At 45.1% G+C, this 12,647-nt stretch overlaps 1 protein-coding gene across 3 annotated transcripts in view; it reads left to right on the forward strand.

Annotated features, from left to right (window-relative positions):
* Positions 1 to 3,522: 3,522 nt before the first annotated feature.
* Positions 3,523 to 12,647, forward strand: part of TGFB2 (transforming growth factor beta 2) — a 77,036-nt gene continuing 67,911 nt past the window's right edge. Inside the window, exon 1 of one of the 3 annotated variants that reach the window (XM_081039265.1) lies at positions 3,523 to 4,734. In XM_081039265.1, the coding sequence (XP_080895391.1) occupies positions 4,389 to 4,734 (346 nt within the window). In that variant the 5' untranslated portion in view covers positions 3,523 to 4,388. The remainder of the gene's footprint in view (positions 4,735 to 12,647) is intronic. The other 2 variants (XM_081039264.1, XM_081039266.1) reach the window with 2 other exon arrangements.

Below are 12,647 nucleotides of genomic sequence, written 5' to 3' on the forward strand. Positions count from 1 at the left end.
CAGGCTGTGTGAGAAGTGCTTTCTGAACCTTGTGTAATTTAATCCTCACCATAATCTTTCATCGTTGGTACTATGTTAACCCCATTTCATAGATGGGGAAACTAGCACAATGTGTCTGAATAACTTGGGCAGGATCACAAAGCCAGAAAGTGACAGAAATTGGAACCAAGAAAACTTGCCTCTGGAGCCTGCCCTTTTAACCAATTTGGTCTCCTGCCTGCTGAAGATGGTCTATATAGATTACCGTGTTTCCCCGAAAATAAGACCTAGCTGGACCATCAGCTCTAATGCAATTTTGAAGCAAAAATTAATATAAGACCTGGTCTTATTTTACTATAATAGAAAATCAGGTCTTTATAATATGTAATATAATATATTATAGTATAATATAATATAATATAATATAATATAATATAATATAAAATACCGGATCTTACATTAATTTTTGCTCCAAAAGACACATTAGAGCTGATGGACCGGCTAGGTCTTATTTTCAGGGAAACACGGTAAAAAGCCTTTTACCATGAAGACTGTATGAAGTCCCTAGCACATGCCAAGATCTCAACAAATGCAGTGAATGTTTACTTCTCAGATACCAAAATGAAAAGACTCCAAAAGAGTTATTTAAGAAAGTATCCTTTTATGGTTGCCAAGGAGACAGCTCTTACAGTTTTACCTGTTATATCCTCAAAGGATTGCTCACCTGAGCTGTAGAAAGGGGCACCCACACACCAGAAGATTTCACTAACCATTCCCCTATCCTGCCTTCCTGGGCTTTGGGAAAATTAAAAAAAGTAGCCTATTATGAATAGGTCTGGGAGTCTAAGGGGTTGTAAAGGAAACACTGAGTGTTCAACAAACTAAGTAGCATGGACAAAAGGGTGTGTGTTTATGTTGGGAGGGGGGGGTTAATTGTCAGAAGAATTTATGGCCTAAGTTGTTTTTCTAGAAGTGACGTAGATGGACTTTGGTGGCTCTGTCCAGTGTATTCTGAATTCACTTAACTTTGGGTGTGTTTGTGTCTGTGCCTCGAAGGTAGGCTCCCTGGTTTTGAGGGGAGGCTGAACCTACGTCCTCAGCAGCCCAGGGTGGCTCAGGTAACCAGCCATACCCCAAAGTGGCATCGTCACTCAGTGGCTCCCATTTGCAGCTCCTACTCTGTTCCGTCATTGCCCCAGCTGTGAGAATATTCACGTTGCCCTTCTGTGTAGACCTGGATTATTGCACTTTTCAAAACCGAACTCAGAAGGGTAAAAACTTCACGAAACTCCTCGCCCCACACTCCCTCCTCCTGAGTTCCACTTTGGCTATTGGAGTGGTAGCCCTGTCGATCGCCTTTCCAGTTGCTTCAATTTGAAACTGGCCTCAAGGAAAGGAACCTGCTGGTGCTGATTTACACACAATTTTCAGAATTATTCAGAAGTAAATTGGAACAGTTCCTTTATTCCAGAGTTTTCTGATGTGTATTAATAGGGGGGGGAAATTCCATGTTCAAGGGAGTTTGGAATATACTGAGTTTTCTGCAAAATGTTCAGAGCGTTTAATGTGATGATGGGGAGTGTGATTCTGTAATGGAGGACCTAATATCTCCCAAACTTACTTCACCACAGAATCCCTCTGTCAGACATATTCTGCTACCAGTGTGCCGTAGTGGGTGGGAACACAGAGAGGGGACCCTGGCTGCTAAATCCAGCTCTACTATAGTCTTGAACAAGGTACTTCATGATGTGTCTCCTCATCTGCAAAATAGACATTGTGATGGCAATACCTCCTTTACAGGTTGTGAAGAGTGAATGACCACGTACACCCATCTCTCTCACTAAGTGTAGTAAGTGTTAGCTGTTGTTATAACTATCCAACCCTCTGTTGACTAATAATATGGGTCCCATATACATGTAAAGTGTAAATTCCAAAAGTTAGAGAGAGTTCCCATGACCTTTCTATAATAAAAGGAATAGTAATATAGAGGCTTTGAATTTGGGGGGAAACTCAGCCGAGTTTCCAGTTTAAATAATCTGTCTACTCTGTATGGCCAGTTACGATCCAGTGAGAATGTTCACTTTGAGTAACTGGAGATAAAATAAAAGAAGGAAAAGTGAACAGTGGCAAGAATTATTCTTCTATTCATCTAATTTGGACTAGGTTGAAAAAGAAAATATCAAGTTATGTGTAATGTATACCAGTAGACATCAAACACTTAAAATTCCAGCTTCCTGGATGTATGCTGTGGAAAGAATGAAATTGGTGGCTAACGTGTGGCTGGGGAAGAGAAGAGAAAACCGTATCAAGAAATGGCTTAGGCAGCAAATGAAGAAGATATCCATTCATTCAAACAGTGAAACAAACAAATAATGCTTCTTTTCTAGGTTAAAAAGATGGAGCTCTGTTTTGAGCAGTTCACATTCAAATAAAGGACTAGAGTGAAAACAACCAACTATAATAAGCTTTGGGAAAGAGGCACTAGCATAGCAGAAAATGAATCCACTAAAAAGATAGGAGGTGAATCTTAGAGGGGAAGGCCTGTTTCGGGGCTGGGCTGGCCCACAGTAAACTGATGCTTGTGTGTGTGTGTGTGTGTGTGTGTGTGTGTGTGTGTGTGTGTGCGTGTGTGTGTGTGTGTGTACACAACACTGGAAAGGAGACTTCTATTCCAGAGCAAGTGATTCAATTTGGGAGGCTGTGAGTGAACCCCACTAAATCCAAACGGGAGGCTTGATAGCTTGTCCTTCAACAGAGGGGTCCAAAATGACTATATAAAGTAAATACCGTAAATCACTGTTGTCAGGGCGCACACTCCACCGCCCCCTCCTTCCCCACAGCCGTTCTCATCTCCACACCCCCTGAACGGTGCAGGGCGAGCTCGTGGTCTAAGTAAACGAGAGGACTTCTGACTCTAATCCCAGCACGTCACTTTGTTGAAGGCAAACACGTGGTTCAGAGGGAACTTATAAATCTCTCCTCCCAGGCAAGATCGTGATGTTATCTGCTGGCAGCAGAAGGTTCGCTCCGAGGGGAGCTCCGGAAGCTCCGAGCGAGCGAGAGAGAGAGAGAGAGAGAGAGAGAGAGAGAGAGAGAGAGAGAGAGAGAGAGAGAGAGAGAGAGGGAGGGAGCGCAGAGCGCCAGTGGAGGGGCTGGGGAAAGGGATGGACACCTAGTATAACGGTCTAGGGAGCCATTCGGATCAAGCCGAGGGGCTGCCTGGCTGCAGAAGGGAGAAAGAAAGAGGGTCTATTTCAGAGTGCCAAGTGCCGACCGACCCCGAGCGAGAGAGTCTAAGCGGGGGAGAGACCAGGAGAGGTGGGAAAAGGGTAGCGGTCCAAGGAAAGCCCTTCGCATCCCCCTTAGGAATAAAGCTCCCCCGCCAGCGGTCCCAGGGGGTGCACGCCACGGCGGCGGCCGCCGGTCGTCTGTCGCCGGGTTGGCGTTTGGAGCGCGAGCAGAAGGCGGCGCAGGAGGAGGAGGGCGCTGGAGGCTGGACGCGTGCGCCAGCGACGGCGGCGGCGGCAGCGACGCGGAGTGACCGGGCGGGTCGGTGCGCTCCGGCCGGGGTGCAGGCCCCCGCGCGCGCCTCGCGGAGCAGGATCCTCGCCGCCGCGGCAGCCGCCGGACCCGAGCGCGTCCCGAGCGCCCAGCGCGGCGCAGCCGCCTCCCCGCGGCGCGGCGGGCTCGCCCCCAGCGCGCGCACACGCGCGCACACACGCACACACTCGCACACGTGGGCGCCGCTCCGCTCCCCGGCGGCCGCCGCTCCTGCTCTCCGCGCCGCCGTGGACGGCCGGGCCCCGCCGCGCCCGCTGTAAGCACATCAGTTACCGCGGCGCGGCCCCGCGCAGCGCCCCCGGCGCCCCTCCCGCCCGCCCGCCCGCGCGCTGCCAGCCCCGGGACCTTTTCATCTCTTCCCTTTTGGCCGGAGGAGCCGAGTTCAGATCCGCCACTCCGCACCCGAAACTGACTCCCTGAACTCAGTTTCCTCCTCTTAAATTTATTTCTGCCTAATAGCCGCTCGTCTCTTTTTCCCCCCTCATCTCGTCGCTCCAAGAAACCTTTTTCTTCCTCCCCCAAGTGAGGGTTCCCCCTGCCCATCGTGTATTCAATATTTCCACTTTGGGAAACTACTGGCCTTTTCTTTTTAAAGGAATTCCAGCAAGATACCTTTTTTTTTGTTTTTTTTTCTATTGGACATTGACTCGATTGTTTGCAAAAGTTTCACATTAAAAACAACAACAACAACAACAACAACCAAAAACAAAAAAAAAAAAACTACCTGATCTGTACTTTGAGAGTGGTTGGTTTCTTTTTTCTTTTTTTCTTTTTTTTTGGTACTGTTTTTCCTTTTTTTTTTTTTTACTATTTTTTTTTTTAACTTTTTCCATCTTAAAAAAAAAAAAATGCACTACTGTGTGCTGAGCGCTTTTCTGCTCCTGCATCTGGTCACCGCCGCGCTCTGCCTGTCTACCTGCAGCACGCTCGATATGGACCAGTTCATGCGCAAGAGGATCGAGGCAATCCGCGGGCAGATCCTGAGCAAGCTGAAGCTCACCAGCCCCCCAGAAGACTTCCCCGAACCCGAGGACGTCCCACCGGAGGTGATTTCCATCTACAACAGCACCAGGGATTTGCTCAAGGAGAAGGCCAGCCGGAGGGCGGCCGCCTGCGAACGCGAGCGGAGCGACGAGGAGTATTACGCCAAGGAGGTTTACAAGATAGACATGCCGCCCTTCTACCCCTCGGAAAGTAAGTACTGTTTTATGCTTCCATTCCCCCAGGCTTAGCGCTGCCCTAGGCTCTCCAAACGGCCACCACTCCAGGGACCGCCCTTCCCTCTCTCCGCGTCCCCGCTCCCTCTTTCCCTTCGCCTGTCCCTCGTCCCACCCACCTCCTTTCCACTTGTGTGCTTCAGAACATTAGGCTTGAAAACGTTGCCTTTCCACTGTATTTTCTCCATTCCTCCCTTCCCCCCCAACGCCTCTGTCCTTCCTAAGGCGTTATTCTCTTTTTTTTCAATCGCCTGAAATTCTTTGATCGGCCACCAGCTAGAAGTCAGCCCTTCTCTGTCACAGGAGAGGCGCTCCCTGGGTCTGAGTTCAACTGGGGAATCTTGGTGGGTTTGTTTTCTTGGCCCGGACTGGCGGGGACCCAGCCCAGCTGGTGCACGAAGGGTTAAAAAAAAGTGGCTCAAGACTAGCCTCTCCGGAAGGCGCCCCTTGCCGTGCCGACCTATCAGCTGGTTCCCCCAGCCTTCTCTATTGTCTTGAACTCCCCGAAAAATGTCAGCATCGCCAAGACAACCCGATTTGGAGAGACCCCTCGAAAAACCTACCTCCAGACCCCCAATTCTTGAATCTGTTACCACAGATGGGTGTTTACATTCCCCAAAGGCCAGCTCTTGTAACCAGGTCCTCTTTTGATTTCGCCTGGACTGGTGGAAAGGACAACGTCGTTTCTGACGATGTGTAAAGGGGTTTGAGTTCACGTTATTTTTCAGAATTCACTCAAACCTGCCTTGTTCAACTGGCCGGTGCAGCAGATCATTTTTCTCCTGCGTTTATCTTTTTCCCCCTTGAGCCCTATGATCCTGCAGTGGCTTTGGTGCATTCCTAAACCACAGAGTAGAAGACAGCCGATTAAAAACAAAACAAACAAAAACAAACAAACAAACAAACACACAAACAAAAAAACAAAAAGCAAACTGGCTTCTCCGAGGGCAGTGTCCTCAAAGCCAGTTGGCATACAGCAGCGAAAGGAGTGAAATGATTTATTGAGGAGCTGGGGAAGGGGGAGGGATGGAAGAGGACAGTTAGCTTAGAATTATTTCCAAGTTCTTAAAAAAAAAAAAAAAGGAAAAAAAAAAAAGGAAAGAAGCATCCAGTGATACCTGAGAGGGTTAAATACCAGGAAGAAGAAGAAAAAAAAAGCTTCAACATTTGTGAGTCCAAACCCCAAGTTGTAAACTTTTCATTGGTCGCCCCTATCTCTCCTCCCCTTTCCATGCCTTGTATACTTGCTCACTGCCTTCACAGAGTCTCTATCTTGCCTAAATAGATAACATGGCCATCTCGATACTTTTATCCTACAGGTTCTAATTGTAGGGGAGAGCTTTTCTTTTTTAATACTTATTTTTAGTTCTGCAAGTTGCAGCTGTGTGGCTTGCCATGTCTCCTACTTCAGGGTCTTAGCATGTCAGCCCAGGTAGTAGCTGACCCCAGTCTTCCTAGCTACCTTTTGCTGCAGCTTCTCCTCTTCAAGTTCAAGAGCAGAGCAGATGCAGGAGATCCTGGCAAGCAGGATGCTTTTATTATTGTAATTATAGCACTGTCTACCACAGTGGTGATAAATACACTCCACCCTGGTTATTCCCCGCGGGAAGTGAAGCTTTTTACCTGGGGTGGAGCCAAGGGTATATTAGGCAAGAAAGTTCATTGTCGTTACAAAACCATTGAGACCAAGTGGGGTTGAGTCAGTTTGCTTTCTCTAGCAAGTGCAAACTATTCTACTGGTATTTGAGTCGACAGGCAAGTGTGTTATGGGGGAACCGAACAAGTCACCCCTTTAGTGTTTACCTGCAAAAGAGGTATGAATGGCCAGAACTTTTGAACAGACAGGAGGTCTGGTTTCATCATTAGGTAGCTAGGGAGAGAGCAAGTTACCGAGGAGGGCATTCATTCTTTGTTCTTTCAGGCATATTTTAGTCTAAAGGGCTGAGATGGTCAAACCCAGGTTCATGGCCATTACCAAGCTGGAAACATGCTCAGCCTGTTAGGATTTCCGAGGACGGCACCTAAGATCAGTGTGTGGATTCTCTTCCCCATCCCACCCCCAAATAAATGAAAACTTCTAATAAGTCCAATATAAAAAATATATACATCGGTGTTCATGCAAAGAATACAGGCTTCTTCAAGACTATTGGGTATGGATATTTAGCAGGAACAGAAAGCCATATCAATAGCAGATTTGGTCCCACTGTGCAAGGACTGTGAATACTTTGATAGAAAGTAGGTGAACTGATTTTCCAGCACTTTCTAGTTACACTGGGATATAGGAAATCCTTCCCCCCAGATACAAATACATAAAAGTAAGAAAAGAGAAAAATCACCGCGCCGTATTTTTAAAGTGTAAATTGAAAGTACAGCATTGGCTTGTACACCCACTTTCCCTCTTGAGGACTTTGCAGTGGCTGTGGGGAGGGAGTATGCCTGTCATTTCTTGTAGTGAATCCGGCTAGGGGCATAAGCCTCAGAAATGAAGGCATGGGAAAGATCACTGGTTCATTTTTTTGACCACTAACTTACTAGCGTTCGGGGAGTGCCTGCAGCTCAAATATTGCAGAAATGCTCTAATTATAGTCAATGAGTTATATATCATTACATATTGCTGATAGGCCTTTATGGGACATTTTCTACAGTTCAGACTAAATACTTTTTAGCACTGTGGAGATTTAAAAGTAAAAATATAAGAGATATTGTATATGCCTTCAGGCATATTTTGTCTTAAATATTATCCTTGGCCCAGCGTACTATATAAATACAGTAAATATGAATAGAATTGGCCCATTGCCAATCTCCTAGGATGAATTTTAGTCAAGAAAGGTATTTATGGGATATAAATAATACTGTGTCAACATTTAAAGAAGAGGTTTGATGAGTTTTGAGTTTATTCATATTGATCTTTTCACATGCTGTTAGTTTAAGGCTCAAAGTGAAGTTATGCTAAGGTTTACGGATAGTTTGCCCAGTGGGAATTGGTGGATTTCTATTCCTTTTGACAATCCATGTGAATTTCAAGGCACATCTATTTAAAAGATACTGCAGAAGGACTTTAGAAATTTAGAAAGAGTAATTCCCTCAACTAGAGTAAGATGCCAAATGATTGACCATTAACATCTGTAGCAGCTTGGAGTATCAAAAAAAGGAAGAGACGAAAAGTTTCATTTTCTCTCTTTCCTCTGCCTTTTTTGTTGCAACAAATTGGGCACTCGTAGTGGTTCTATGTGTGGTGGTTTCACACACACCCTGCCCTCACCCCCAGGGAATGCCCTGAGAGGTTTCTGGTAGTCCTGTCTGCGAGTGGAGGAATGCTACCAGCATTTAGTGAGTGGGGACCAGGGATACTGCTAACCATCCTAGAATGTACAGGGGAGGGCCCCCTCCTCCACTCCCATCAAAGAATTATCCAGCCTAGAATGTCAGTAATACCCATGTTGAGATGCCCTGTTGACCCAGGTATTTATTTGGGGTTACTGAATTCTGTTAGGCATAGCATTTCAAAAGTCATCACCTAACAATAAAATACCTTTGTGATCAAAAGGACATTGAAGTAGCATTGAACAGAAAGATGATCAGAAAGTTATCTTAATTAATTGGGAGTATGAATTGGACCTCTCTATATAGCATGTACTTTATTATGATGATCTGAAAGCATGTCAATTAGAGGCATCCAAATGTCCCATTCATTGAGCCTAAGTAAGGTGGACCCACCCATCAGTAACTTCTGTCAGCTGCAATGGGATGTTAGTCAGAACAAAGAGAATCAGAAGTGAGGAATTATCTTGGGCTTTCTTTGCAAAGAAAATAAGCAATTCATGTTGATGAGGAGTGGACTCTCTAAGCCAGGCAACCGAAGAAAGTAAATAATCGTGTTGGTTTATTCTATCGTATTGAATTAGATAAACGAAAATATACAGCCTGAAACATCACGGTGAGGTTTCCTTCGTCGTTGCTTCACGTGAATGTTAAACGTTTAATACCAAACAAAGTCCTTTTCGATTTCCTCTGTCATTTTCCAAGTGAAATCCTAGAATGTAGAATGAATATCAATAGCACTGTGTTTGGGGGGAATGTGACTTGAGATTCTGTTCATGGGTACGTCTTTCTGCTTACGAATTGCTGGACTATTGGCCAATTGCCCAATGAAAGAAAATATTAGCCGTTGCTGGAACCTAGCAGTTCCAGCAACGGCTAGTATTTTGCTTGATGTTCAAGAATTTGATTTTTTAAGATTCTGTGTGTGGGTGTGTGAGAAAGAGAAACCGAGAGAGAAAGAGAGAGAGAGAGAGAGATCAAAGACAAACGGGGAACCTCTTGACTTCCACAATGATTGAGTTATTAATACGCAACAGACCCAGTTTAATTCCTGCCCTTTTATTGCATCATTGCTGGTACTAACTCTAAGCACCTAATTGTGGTTACGTTTAACCTAGGCCACATTCTCTGTCAGGATTTCCTCTCCTTTCTTTTACTTTTCAAGGACTAGGAAAAACCCTCAAAGAAATATACTGTTTATAACTGAAGCAGTTGGGCAGTCTTTGTTGCCAAGTGAGGTCAGCCCGCCTGGAGCCTGACTTGAGGACGTCCACCCCCATGGAGGCTGGGCTTTCTGAAGCTGGAGAGGCAGATGGGGACCACTTGACCTCCAGAGGGAGCAGGAGCCCTCTGTGCCTCCACAGCGACCCCTAGGGCCGACTCCGGGAGCTGCACTTTTTGAACTGACTTCTCCCTGGGGCAAACACGGTGATGTAACTTAGTCCTGGATTCTTTCATATAAAGATATGAAACAACGACAGATCATTTTTCCTAGAGGAAATGGTGATGTAAAAGAAGGGCTAATGACTCACTGTTGATCCCATGTCAAATCTGGGTGAGAACCCGGGAGGTCACTGACTCCTAGGCCTTCGCCCAGAGATGACAACACACTTCAGGCTGCATTTTTAGAAGATTAGGGAAAATAGAGTGGAGGGACCTGGCCCTGGGAGAGAGAGATGTGCAGGCTGTCCAGCGAGGTGGGACTCTGGTCCCACCACTGCCACCAGCTTTGTAGATTCAGTGGTAAGGTGAGCAAAGAGGCTGAATGGAAGAATCTGGAAAGAGCCCTTCCAGCTGTCTTGATGTAGCATTTCCGTAGCTAAGGGATCCTGGAGAGTGGACGTGGACTTGCCAGATGTGCTTGCTCTCCTTACGCAGCCCTTCTGCTGGGGGGTGGATTCCATTTTTCAGATTCTGAACAGCTTGATGAAATGTGCCTCTGGCCGAGATAAACAAATGTTTCCATTGTCATTTTGAAACCATATGGTGTGTTTTTGTTTTTCAATATTCTTTAAAGAGATTGTGTGTGTTGTTTTTTTTTTAAACCTAGGAATTCAGCGTTCTCCAGGTATTTTAACTTAAATAACATGCCAGGGATTTTTTGATGGGGGGTTATTTAGACTGAAAAGCTTGTTTCTCTCAATTGTTCAGGAGGAATTCCAGAGGACTTCATCAAGCTGCAACCAGAAATGTTTTTTTTTTTTTTTTTTTTTGGTGTTGTCCTTTGTTTTGCTTCTTTTCTAACTTCTGATATCCGGAAGTGGGTGTTGAACAGCACTGTAGGGTGACCACCCCCTTGCTTCCTGGGTTGGCTTGGAGGCCTGGACTCTGCATAAAACACCCCTTTGACCTCTGAATGCCTTCTTGTTCTTCACTATTCTGGAACATCTGCATGGGTGGCAGTTAACTTCACTGAACCAGGCCTCAGTTTCTTTCCTTGTAAAGATGAAGTGGATACCACTTCCTAGGGTTGTGAAAGATGGAGGATGATGGGTCTGCAGAAGCACCTAACTCTGCTTCTGGCACTCAGCAGGCCTGCTTTGCACAGCAGCCATTATTCATTGCATCTCAAACACCATTGATTTTAAGATCTCCCATTATTTTAGATGCCGCTAAGAAAGAAACGTCACTGATAATTAACTGTAGCATGCCATTGACTACAAGTGATGTGAAAAAGAGATATTTTAGAGATATTAAATTATGATTCAAAAACGGGTGCTTCAGAAACCACTCTCGCTAGCCTGGGATGTCTGGGGACCTCTATCTCATTCTTTTCATTGTAGCTTCCACTCAGTGGATCTATTTTCCTTGCACACTGGGATTATTCCTTTGGTGACTTTTGCCACTTGCGGGTCTGGGAACAGACTGGCAGGGCTAGTAATCCACCACGTCTAGCACTGTCTAGTGTTCCTCTAAGAAGGCCTTGAGAATTTAGCCTTCTTAAGTAAGAGTTCAGAATTCTTAGATAACGTCCAGGAATTTTCAGGGTCCGGCCCCGCCTCCTTGCTCAGCCCTCCCTCTCCCAGAATCTTTGCATGATACCTCCACTCTAACCACACAACCTCTCTGCCTTCACCAAATGAGTCATTTATTTTCATGCCTTTGGCCCTCTGGTTATGCTGTTTTTTCCATTTGGAGGTCCATCTTTTAACAATTTTGAACATCCATCCTTCAAGGTTTAATCAGATGCCACCTCCTTCTGAAACTTTCTTTGATTTTCCTACTCATATTGAATTAGATCTTTATCTGCACTCTCACAATACACGTATTCATCTGCATCTCAGCCTCTTTTCTTTTGCTGCTGTAGAATCTAACAGCATTCTGACCTGTCTTCACTGGCTTGTAAACTGCCTGAGAACAGGAATCAGCTCTGCCTTATCCGTGTTCTAACAGAAACTGGCACATCGTATCTGCTTGGTAAATGCTTAATAAATGAATGAGCATTTCCCTTTAGAGAATGAGACTGAGTCACCTGGAGAAGGATCTATGCATTCAAAGCATTAGGACCAGGAGATGTGTAGAAAGGAAATCGACTCACCATCGTTATCAGGGAAAATGTGTCTGATCGATCCTATCATTATGCTGAAGGCAACACGAGGCTTCTCATAACCATACATTTCCTGTTTCCAGCTTTATAGACAATAATGAAAATGGTGGTAATGATGATGATGACAAAAGCCAACCTTCATTGGGTACCTACTATGTGCCAAGCATAGTTTGAAATATTTTACATGTATATACTTATTTAATCCTCACAAGCGACCCCATAAGGTCCATACTAGTATTTTCCCTGTGATATATGAGGACATGGGTATAGCTATTTCGATCAGTGATGTCTCATTGAAAGTAAGGCATTTAGTTACCACAAATAATAGAGGCCCTAAAGAGGAGACCAGGAAATGGAGAGCATGACTTTCTTGCCCTTTTGCAAAGTAATGTAGCATCTTCATGAAAGTCATGACTGTCCTCTCTTCCTAGAAATTACATCCATCAGCTCTAGAGTCTTTCTCTACAACAGGAAATATCTCTGAATCCTTGCATCCAACGCTGGGTCTTTTTTTGTTGCCTCTAACACATTCGTCTTTTATCTCTGCACTTGGTTGGCTCAAAAATTGGGATTCATCCAGTCTATTGGTCTTGGTCTTTAACTGTAACCATTTTCTTCCCAAAAGTTATCATAAATTTGATTGATAGGGGATCCACCTTGTCTCTTTTGGAGAATTCTTTGATTTTTGGAACGCAAGATGGTGTCGTGCAGTGAGACCCAATGAGTAAAAGAAGGAGAATAAAGAAAAAGGAATCTCAGAACCTGAACGGGGAGAGATGGCATCAGAGACAAGAAGTCCAACTCCAGGCCTGTGGCAGTTGTTAAAATGTGGTCTTGTTTTGGTTAGCAACTTGGCTGTCTCAGTGCAAGTTATTAAAATGCCTCGTTGACATTTAAGTTGCTTCCTGCTGAATTCAAATCTTGGCTCTGCCATTAATGGCTTTGTGGCGAGGTTGAAGCCCTTTCACTTAACCCTACCTCAGGTTCTTCACTTGTAAAGATGAAGAAGAGAACACCTTCTC

This window comes from Rhinolophus hipposideros (assembly GCF_964194185.1).
Source record: "Rhinolophus hipposideros genome assembly, chromosome: 26".
NCBI classification, from domain to species: Eukaryota; Metazoa; Chordata; class Mammalia; order Chiroptera; family Rhinolophidae; genus Rhinolophus; species Rhinolophus hipposideros.